This window comes from Primulina eburnea, chromosome 3 (genome assembly GCF_022965805.1).
Source record: "Primulina eburnea isolate SZY01 chromosome 3, ASM2296580v1, whole genome shotgun sequence".
NCBI lineage: Eukaryota > Viridiplantae > Streptophyta > Magnoliopsida > Lamiales > Gesneriaceae > Primulina > Primulina eburnea.
The window spans coordinates 4055998-4066995 of NC_133103.1; the positions used below are offsets into that span (position 1 = coordinate 4055998).

The window sequence follows — 10998 nt, forward strand, 5'->3', positions numbered from 1 at the left end:
CACATTACATCCATGGCATTGAGGCTGCTCGAATTCTCTCCATTCACCCTTAAAGTTCGCAATTTTTTGGAGAGAGAAGCAGACGAGGCTAAGATTCATCCATGGTGGTCTTCTTCTTCTTCTTTCCCCATCCCCCTCTCTCCCCACGTAATTTAACAACCCGTAAGTGGGCATAATCCTGTGTTTTTTCACCTCAATATCCCAAGAAAAATATTAATTATTCAAGTTTTGTCGGTACTGTCACAGTCCCTGTGTGTACCAGAAATACATGAGAGTATAGACAAAAGAACCCACGAAGATCACAAATTTTCTCCCATTGTTGAGCTTGTGCTTCAGTGTGGAAGAATGGTTAAAATAGAACGGAAAAAGAAGAAGATGCTATCTGTAAATTTCTCCTTTCTTAAACTCACTGAACACTACGGCTCCACAAAACAGACCACTGCATATAGATCTCCGATTAACTTTAAGGAGCCGAACGGAGCCGTGGGACTTGGTATTCTTGCAGCCCTCGAACAGCAGCATGATGAAGATCCGATCTTTAGGAGTGCGTTTCTTGCAATCTCCCCAAAATCATTTAAATACCCAATCACGGTACATGGGAATGAAAATTTATTGAAAAACAACGAGGCTGATAAGAAGCTTATCGTGGAGGAAACGGAGTTGTGTGAGGAGTACACTTGTCTGATATCTCATGAGGGTGAGAATCTGATAAGGAAAAGGGAATATTTTTATGCTGGTTCTGTGGGAAATAATGATGGTTTTCACGGGGTTTCTGCTGTTAATGGAAATGGTGATGGTTTTGAAGTGTTCTCTGATTCTTCAGTCGGTTTTGGAAGGGAAATGGCCACCTATTGGACCTCAGATTTTCTAACTTCTTGCTTTCGTTGCAAGAAGTTCCTTCACGGCTTGGATATTTTTATGTACAGGTAAAAAAAAATTATTCAGAATTTATCGATGTGTGGATTTGAGTAATTGTTTATTGTATATTGTACTGCCATCGATGATCTCGAACTCGTGAGACTTCTAAGCTGAAATTTTAATGATTTCCATTTTTTGAATGTTTATGGAATCCTGTGCTAAATTTGATGTATCCAGTTAGTTTGCGCTCTATTTTTTTAGCCAACAAATTCTAACATCTAGTAATTGATATTGTACTTGGCAGGATCCCAAGAACATAAAAAATATGGAGTTTTCTAAACTTTTATGTAATTTATGTCTAACCATCGTAGAAGTACTCTAGATTTGGTAAATCTTGATGATAACATATTTTTCATTTTAATACTATAATATTCTTAATTTGTATTCTTTTAAATAATATCTTATTTTTATCTTAATGGCATCCGTTGACCACAATTATAATTATTTTATGGACTAAATTAAATGATCTAACAAGGTGAAAGTAGGTAGATACATTCTTTATCATTTGAATCTTCTCCCGATCTTTGTCTTATTGTTACACTTTGTTTTTTCGTTTAAAGTGTTCATTGGGTAACTGGGTTAAGTAGTAGTAATCTTTTATCTGCTGCTCTGGGTGCAACGCTGGTCTGTCATTTGATTCGGAGATCTCACTAGCTTTGTTAATGGGGTTCTTGGAATTATTTTTGCAATGTCTTGCTAAGGATCGAACAGGGAAGGTTGTTGTGTTATGTATTTACCACTATTACCAATATAACAATACTTGTTCTAACCTGCTACTTTTCAGTAATGATCAGAATATCTCCTGTGTGTTAAACTGAGGTTGCTAGTCAGAACTGATTTCAGATTCTTTAGTTTTATAAATTTCTCAATACCTGGAAACCATGGTATATGATCTCCCATTCACGGAGATATGGTCCAATGATTGCTATAATGGTCAAAATGTAGCCTTCTGGATCTTAATGCTTGGGATCATCTGGATATTTCAATTGGCTATAGGTGTCTTTTGTTTTCAAAAAAGAACTTTTGAAAAGCACTGGAGTATACCCTCTGTATTATCAGTGGGAATGAGAAATGGTCTTTTGAGTTCGCCATTGGAACTTCTAGGTCTCAAATTTGGCCAAATGAAATATCTAAAATAAACATTAAACCCATTAGTGTCGACCATTTTTCTGTTTTTTAACGAGGGAAACTACTTTCATTTTATTTTACTGCCATGTCATCGCGTGTGGCTTGTGCATTTGGACCAGAAGCAAGCCTCGTGCCACCCCTTGTTTTGCTTTTTTACTGCCTATTCGTTATCAAAATAAGTATCTTGTTAGATAGTCTTGTCGTTTTATTTGATTTGGTAGGTTTCTTAGTCTTAGTTTAGAAAACTAGACATATTTGTTCTAATCTATTAATTTGTCATTTCCTGTTTTGCTTGTTAATGTGGAATACCCTTATTTGTTGATGAAGGGAATGCATAGATGATATGTTTTTGAGTGCTTTCTAAGATGGTGGATTTCTTCACGAACACACGGGAGTTATATTGTTCAGTCTCCCAAATGTGTCTTACTTCGACATAATAATCGCATTTTAAGTTACTCTTGCTCGAAAAGTCTTGATCTTGTATAGTAAGGCTAACTTACCGCAGAAGTTACCATATTTCTTATAATCACCAGTTTCTACGGAAGTTACCTCATTTCTTAGAATCACCGATTTCTACCTGCACCAGTAGAATCTCATGTTCTTGGGGAAATATTACTCTCAAACTATGATATTATTTTGTCTACCCGTGAAAATAATGCCATGTGAGTATATTTTCCATTGACTTTTTTATTTGACATTGTTTGCTGGCGATGTCACAGAGGGGAGAAGGCGTTTTGTAGCGCAGAGTGCCGGTGCAAGCAAATCTCGATTGACGAACAGAAAGAGAAATGTCACACCGAGGCGAGGAAGCCCATAGAGTGCTCTGCTTCAGCTTGCTCGGGTGCGTCACAGTTCATTGCTGGTGTTGCTGCAGCTTGAGTAGCAGCCATGTTCATGCATATGTATTGTGGCACTTAATAAGAGCAGTGAAGGCTAAACTTATTGAAGAATGTACTTGAGAGCACATACAACTTTCTTGCTGAATGAATAGATATTCTAATTATATTGACTCGGTCATCTTGCTTTTATTGAATATAACATTGTTTTTTTTTAAAAAATAAAAATAAAGATTGTACCGTAAAAAGAAATTTGGTTCCAACATTGATGCTTATAATTTATAATTAAAAATTAAAAATGAATTATTGATTTTAATAAATCCAAAATGGACTATATAGTTATTTAAATTGCTCCATAGAAAATTAGGTGCATAGCACATATGACCAAATATACTTGTAGAATTAAGCTAAAGTATTTAAAAAATTCATAATAAATCTTACTTATCTGACCCGCTTTAAATATTGGTTACTTGTTTTTTGCACTTACGATATTTTTCATATATATTTAATATTTATGTAAAATAAATATACTTAATTTTTATTTCATTTGTTTGAACAAAAAAAAATGTATGGATGGTGTAGTGGTAGACAGTAGTAGAAATACAGTTTGTATAATGGAGACAAAATTGGATGTGGTATAAGAATTGCTGCAAACGACGACACGTCCGCATCCGCCGCCGCCCTCGCTCTGTGTTTCTTCTCCGATCGATTCACGGTTGCTGCTGGATTCCTTCAAAGTGCCAGTGAGATACCTTTTACTTATATTTGGATCCCTTTCTTCTTCATAAATTTTCAGTTTCCGGAAATTGCATTTTGAACAATGGCTCAAGTAAATTTATTTTAACTTTTTTTTCCGTATTTTCGTTAAGCAGCTTTAGTTTTGTCCTAACCTTGTCTCGAGTCGGATTTGTTCTAATAATTTTCGTAGTGCATGGTGTTGCTGATTGTTTCTTATTTCAGTCTCTTAGGTTTACAATTTATTGATATCCAATATCTACTATGAAAGCTGAAGTATTTCTGTACTGACTACTGCCAATAGATTATGTGAATTTTCAAAACAATTTAATTGGGGTTAAAATAATAGGGATTATTGATGGCGGTATTCTCTCACTCCAGAAGCAATGCTTTTGAAACGTTTTAATGACTTAACATCTCTGTAGTTGCAGATGCTTCGGGTATAGATTAAAAATGCACGATGGTATTAACAAGCAAGTAAATATCAGGGCTTGGCTTCAATATGTGTCTGATTATATGAAAAGAATGCAGGCTGCGAGTCCATCTTTCTTTCATGAATTTCAGGGTGATAGTGGAAATGTTTTTTGGACTGATGCAGCTTTCCAAGCAAATTATACCAATTTTGGGGACACAGTCAGAATTGATACATCATACAGGGCTAACCGCTTGAAGTTGCCGTTTGTCACTTTCACTGGCATAAATCATCATGCTCAACCTGTTCTCTTTGGATGTGGGTTGCTTCTGAATGAGTCTGAAAACACGTTTATTTGGCTCCTTCAAACATGGCTGCAAGCAATGTCTGGGCGCAGCAGCCCTGTTTCAGTCACTACCGACCCTGATCAACTTGTACAGATGGCTGTGGCACAAGTTCTTCCTGATGCACACCATCGATTTTGTAGATGGAGCTTATTAAGTCAGACACAGGAGAAGTTAGCTCATGTATATCAAACAAATCCTACTTTTGATATCGAGTTCAAGAACTGCATCAATGAAGCCAGCACAGTTGAGGAGTTTGAGTCCTGTTGGGCAGCCCTTGTGGACAGATACTTTCTTATGGATAACGAATGGCTTCAGTCTGTGTACAGGATTCGTGATCAGTGGATCCCTGTTTATATGAGAGGTGTGTTTTTTGGGGAATTGTTCCCAGGGGAGCACAATGGCGGCACAAGTTTGTTTTTCGACGGGTTTGTGAGTAACACCACTAACACTGTACAGCTGTTAATGAAACAGTATGAAAAAGCCATCTCAAGTTGGCAAGAGAAGGAATTGAAAGAGGAGTTTGATACTTCTAATGCTGCACCAGTTTTGAAAACACCATCCCCCATGGAAAAACAGGCCGCTAATCTTTATACCAGGAGGGTATTCATTAAATTTCAAGAGGAATTGGTGGAGACTCTTGCTAATCCTGCTACTATGATTGATGGCTCTACTGTACTGACATCATATAGGGTATCCAAATTTGGTGAAGAGCACAAAGCTCACACAGTTAGATTCAATTTATTCGAAATGAAAGCTACCTGTACCTGCCGAATGCTTGAATTTTCTGGTATCATTTGTAGGCATGTTCTGTCAGTATTCAGAGCAAAAAATGTTCTTACCCTCCCTTCTGATTATGTTCTGAAACGCTGGACAAAAAATGCTAAGACAAATGGTGGTTTGTCCACAAGTGATAATGCAGCATTGTTGCCTAACAATGATCGAGAATCTAGAACTACTCGACGTGATAATTTACGCCAAGAGGCTATGAGATATATAGAAGAAGGTGCAAAATCTATACATAGTTATAACATGGCGATGAGTGCTCTGCAAGAGGCTTCAAAAAGAGTCGCTGCTGTCGAGAGTAAAAATTCCGGAGCCATGCAGAGCACCGATGCAGCAGATGAAGGGAATCTGGAGACGCATGTCATTGAGAATCAATCTGCAGCACCTTTATCCAAGGTTGGATATTTTAGACTGTGTTTTTTGGATAGTAGGAATAGGTTAGAAGGACTCGGCTTCAATTTCGGTTCCACTGATTAATTTATACTAAACTTTAGTTCTGTAAAGTTTAAGCCTCGTCTAATTATATAATTGCCTAATATATTCACCAAATGTTTGTGATCCTTGTCGTGCAAACGTTTTGCAGGAAGAGAAGGAGAAAAAAATTCAAGAATTGACCTCTGAACTGGAGAGCACAAATCAGAGGTCTGAAGTGTATCGTGCGATTCTACTCGCGCTTTTTAAAGACATGGAAGACCAGAATCTAAAGCTCTCAATTAAAGTCCAGAATGCACGGCTCACATTAAAAGAGTAAACGTGACCTGAGGTCAGTAGTTGTGTGTTCATCTTGTTTTAACCGGCAGATGATGAGAATTTCATTCCACACTTGGAGACTCAGGGTTCCCAAGCGAATATAGTTCACTTCTTAAAATATTGTAAATGTACTTGGATATTATGAAATAAAAGGAAATAATGGGTGAAAGCATGATAGGCGAAAATTCCTCCTCTAAACCATATTTTGTGCCAACTCCTTTTTCTTTTTCCCGGTCAGACTTTGCTTTGATCTGTGGCTTATTTTAAGTCATGGTAAATTGTCTTGAGTTTCATTTCATATCGATTCAGCTCGTATCAGAATATAGTTGTTTCAAAATTGAATTAAGAAAAGAAAAAACGTGAGAAGATGAAAATTTTACTGTAATAAAAAACAAGATCCTTAAATAATTCGTGAGCTGTTTTTTATGCGATCATCACAATTTGGATTAGAATTGTAAACCTGAATATACGGGATTAAAACGGTAACAAAAAAATGACAGCTCACAGCCAAGAAACACAGATTGTTCTATGCTACACATGGACTATATCTCCATTACGATGTGGTCTAATGTAAGTTTGGATTAATATATATGTCTATTTTCATAGAACTATGAGGGTTTATGTGATCTAATGATATTGAAATAGGAGAAGAAATACTCTGGATTTTGATTGAAATAATATAAACTAACCCAATAAACATCACCTCTATACTCATTAATTAGCTGACCATATTATTTACACGAGCTATATAGCACAAATATATCCAACAATTTTCAGGCCCAATGTGCAAATTGTATTTATTGCAGAGATGAGCATGCTCCAAATCATCTAACTCGAACTTCTGGCAAGATTATTTATTTTCCACGGGGGTCATGAAAATTTCCAAGCTCTGCCACCTTGTTTATTTAATTTCTTCAGTCTTCCGAAGAACATAACGACAATTAATATTAGTTTTCCCCCATCACTCCATCTTCCTACGAATCCATAAGTTGCATTCTGACAATTGCTATCGGGGTTTATCTGCTTCTCACAACTATACCCAGTCGAGAATCCCACATTCCCATACGCACTGTAAAACAAAAAACAAAACCAAATAAATCGTTGCATGTAATTTAATGCTTCACAAAACTTAATCTCGTAACTATGTTCTTTCGGAAATTTTATGTTACCTTGGTGCATTACTCCAACTATGTGTCTAAAGTTGAATTTAATTATAATATATCTTATTTCATCTTAAAATAATAAGATAATGGTTAAGATAATAAAACAGGAGTAGGTATCATGTGAGTTCGTCTCACGGATCCTAATCTGTGAGACGGGTCAACCCTACTCATATTCACAATAAAAATTAGTACTCTTAGCATAAAAAATAATATTTTTTCATGGATGACCCAAATAAGAGATCCGTCTTACAAATACGACCCGTGAGACCGTTTCACACAAGTATTTGCCATAAAACAGTGGGAGAGAATGTGAGAAGTTTTTGATTGGGTTTTCACTTTTCTTTCGCCTTAATTATAAAATATTTTGGAAGAATGATAAGAGTAAATCTGAACATCTACGTACCTTATCACTTCAAAGACAATGTTGAAGACATTAAAGTTGAGAGGATCCCTTTTAATCTTCTCTCTTTCCGTGACACAAATAGAGAAAACAAATATGGCCAAATAAATGAGAGGCGACAACATTATCCGCTCCCAAAATCCATCAAATCTTTTTCTTCTTAGATTTCCTCCTCCATTTTTAGGTGCTTCTTCAACTGGTACAAATCTTGCATATGGTGGGAGGTACCTGTATAAAATTTACATTAGTTATGATAAAATTATGCAAACACTTTGTTACTAAATTTATTAATTAAAAAAATAAGACAAATATTGATCGTCTGAATTTATTTATTTTAGATTTTGGTCATTTACTATCTAGTAAATTGTTGACAAAATCGTTAAATATGAGTGTATTTATATATTGGTGAAGTTTCCAATGTCATGTCAACACTCAAACGAATGAAACTACAAAAAAAAAAAAAAAAAAAAAAAATTGTTAAATAACTGCATCAAGACCCGATACACGTTACTGATAAACTATTTTCATTAAATTAAATAGCGAATGATTATATGCTTATTTACAAATTATATAATTATGTCCCCGTCTGTCAACATAGCTCTTGGTCAAAAATATCAATGAAATATCTACGGATTTGACTTTATAAATTTTTTTATTTTAGCTATCAAAATTGAACTTCTTTTTTAATACGATATTTATCTATTGTTAAGAAAGAGATTCCAAAGTTTTGAAAAGTTAATGCCTTGCGTATTTATTTCTTAGAAAGAAATTGGAGGATATGACAATTTATGACAAGTTTCGAGATTACAAGTAAAATCTAAAAATCATTTTATTTGAGAATGTCTACGGCTCATACTTTCCTTACTTGAAAGGGCCCTTGATTGATGCGACCAATTTAAAAAACTAATTTTAAATAAAATCAGACGAGTGGAAGAATCAGCATTTTTTTAAAAGTAAGCTAGGTGACTTTCACTTAAGAAGCTAGTGTAGCATCTATAAGCTGGTGGAATTTTAAATATACTTATCCAACTTTAATTTGATTTTATTTTTGTCACGTCATAAATGCAAGTAAGAAAAATCTCACTCAAAAATACATATTGAGCACGAGGAACGATTTATTTTTAAATAAGATATTGTAATATATATTTGTTTCAATGTGATTTTAATCATTTATGTAGTCAAAGTTCAGTACTGATCATTTATCTTCGTTATTTTAGTAATTTTATTTTATGTGAAACTGGTGTAAACACATATGCGACGCCTGATTTCAATATGACGATGTATGTACGTAGTATCACATCAATACTTTCGATTAAAAAGAACTGCAATTTAAAAAATTAAAAGATGCATGATTAAGATTAAAGTTAAATTAAACAATATAGAGACTAAAAACGCAAAACAACATAACTGTGAAACCAAAACTGCAGTTTTCAAAAAAAAAAATTATGTTAAAAAAACTTACATCATTATCAGAAACAGCAGCAACATGCCTGGAGAAACTGCAGAAAGATCAAACACGGATAGCCCAGTATGCCTTGAATTTACCACTTGGAAGAAAGAACCCACAATTTTCTCATAGAAACTTAGACCTCCGACAACCTCGGAATTCCATTGTAAACAGCAAAACACAATCATCTGCATCACTAAGAACCCTAGAACACTGATGGCCAAATACACAGAATCCACCCCTGTCATCAGATGTTCATACCCCAACTCTCCATAATTCTTTAACATGAACTTAAATTCTTCTTTTCTTGTAGCTTTTTGCAATAAAAACACCAAGAAACGCAGGCAAGCAGCGTATAGCGTGTTCCCTAATAGCATATAAGGGATCAAGAGCAGTGACAAGCCAGAGTTCTTTTTGAAAATAATCATGTTTTCGTTGTTGGGGAGGAACCCACAGTTTGAGAATGTGGAAACTATGGTGAAGAAAGAAAAAGTTGAAATGTTTAGGCCCTTTTGGTTAAGCACTTGTTTGGCAGATGGGGTTAGTTTTAAATAGACGGCAATTGAAGTGATGCCCACTGCATGGATTACTACGAGGTAAGAAGAAACTACGTAGGACAGAATTTTTATGCATCTCAGCTTCCAAACTTGGTTTTCCTCCATGGATTCAGCCTGCAAATATTCGGGTTTATATTTACAGGTACACGATGTTTCTTGTTCGAATTGATCAGTGCAAGTAGGTAAACCTAGCTCAATATGATCAGATATAGACTGATCGATGTTTGGATTTGAAGAGCTAGAATAAGATTCTGTACTGCTGTAATGGCGGAGTAATCCTTTCTGGCTAATCTTGGCTTTCTTCATTTGAAGTTGAAGAGATGAAACGAAAACTTCACCGCCAGTGAACATTAAAATGGTCAAAACTATGAGTTGCGCATTTGAGAAAACCTCCATTTCTAGAGTTGACATGCTTGAAACTGTAACAGCAGACACAGCAGTGAAGAAAAGATCAAGATTTTGAGGTCTGAATGTGGTGATACTTTTAGGTTTTGATACCTTTAAAACCAAGAAACCAAGTGAAGAAGATGAGAGGAAGTAGAAAAGTTCAATCCAGAATGGGTTGATTTTAAACATGAGAACGTGGATTAGATACAGTATTAAATCAAGAACGGAGTTATACAGCCACACTAGATTTGCCCACAAACATTTTTTGACGTATCCCTCTATTTCTTTACAACAATCGCCAAAATTCTTCATTTTGCTAAACTATATTGTGTCTGAAAAGTATTTCTTGAAAAAATCTTGCGAATTTATGTTCACCTTATATAGGCCCCTCGAGGATGTTGGGAAGAGGACACGCGTTTCTCTTGATAGAAAAAGTGAAAATAAAAAAGTAAAGAATATAATGCTATGTTTTACGGAAATGATATTTATAATTTTGAATCATTCTCCAACAGGGGAAGCATATATATTGTGATAGGATGTAAACATGATATTTTAAGTGCGTTTCGTGGAAGGTGAAGATTGCATGGAGAAGCGGTGGGGATAATTAAGCTGACTTGATATTTCGTTTCAAAATCAGTAATTTAGTTTCAGAACATAACTCCTTGCCAATCACTGGATTCTGGTTAAATCCATGTGTTTTTTATGGGGTTCATCTCAATTCAATGGTCTTCCTACATAGGGAGAAGTTACTCCCGATAGAAGAATCACGCATTGTGTTCATCTTCATGCTCATCAATGAGGTACGGTGACACTCATATATTGAATGTAATAAAACACATACAAATTATGCATCTAATAAATGAGTGACACATCATTGACGAGCATGATGTGTACTGAACAACTTATCAAAACTCATATATCATATTAAAATTTATTGAAAACATTACTTCTAAATTTAAGAACCTATTAATTTCATTCAAAACTAGAATGGGACGGTGCATGGGGGTGGGCGGGGAAGTGAATATTATATTCTAAAATCTTTATAGTTTGCCCCCACGGGATCTTAATTAATATTAATTTGACAATTAGAATATGTTCTTAGTCAAAAATCCATGCTCCACATCTTATATGTTGA

General features: G+C 35.1%; 3 protein-coding genes across 4 annotated transcripts; 2 read left to right on the forward strand and 1 right to left on the reverse strand.

Annotated features, from left to right (window-relative positions):
- LOC140825493 (FCS-Like Zinc finger 13-like) lies at nt 1–3058 on the forward strand. The gene is made up of 2 exons (XM_073187306.1): nt 1–926; nt 2766–3058. Exons 1-2 carry the CDS (start codon nt 346–348, stop codon nt 2923–2925), a joined length of 741 nt encoding a protein of 246 aa, XP_073043407.1. The 5' UTR covers nt 1–345; the 3' UTR covers nt 2926–3058.
- A 398-nt stretch (nt 3059–3456) lies between these two features.
- LOC140825494 (protein FAR1-RELATED SEQUENCE 9-like) lies at nt 3457–6100 on the forward strand. Of its 2 annotated transcripts, none has more exons than XM_073187308.1 (3): nt 3457–3625; nt 4049–5555; nt 5743–6100. In XM_073187308.1, exons 1-3 carry the CDS (start codon nt 3513–3515, stop codon nt 5908–5910), a joined length of 1788 nt encoding a protein of 595 aa, XP_073043409.1. In that variant the 5' UTR covers nt 3457–3512; the 3' UTR covers nt 5911–6100. The 2 variants fall into 2 exon arrangements, with proteins under 2 accessions (XP_073043409.1, XP_073043408.1); XM_073187307.1 differs by having other exon boundaries at nt 3458–3625; nt 4043–5555.
- A 489-nt stretch (nt 6101–6589) lies between these two features.
- On the reverse strand, nt 6590–10192 carry LOC140828038 (sodium transporter HKT1-like). Its single transcript, XM_073191008.1, has 3 exons — nt 8935–10192; nt 7476–7700; nt 6590–6978 (listed from the first exon to the last, which is right to left on the reverse strand). Exons 1-3 carry the CDS (start codon nt 10173–10175, stop codon nt 6780–6782), a joined length of 1665 nt encoding a protein of 554 aa, XP_073047109.1. The 5' UTR covers nt 10176–10192; the 3' UTR covers nt 6590–6779.
- Between the last annotated feature and the right edge of the window lie 806 nt (nt 10193–10998).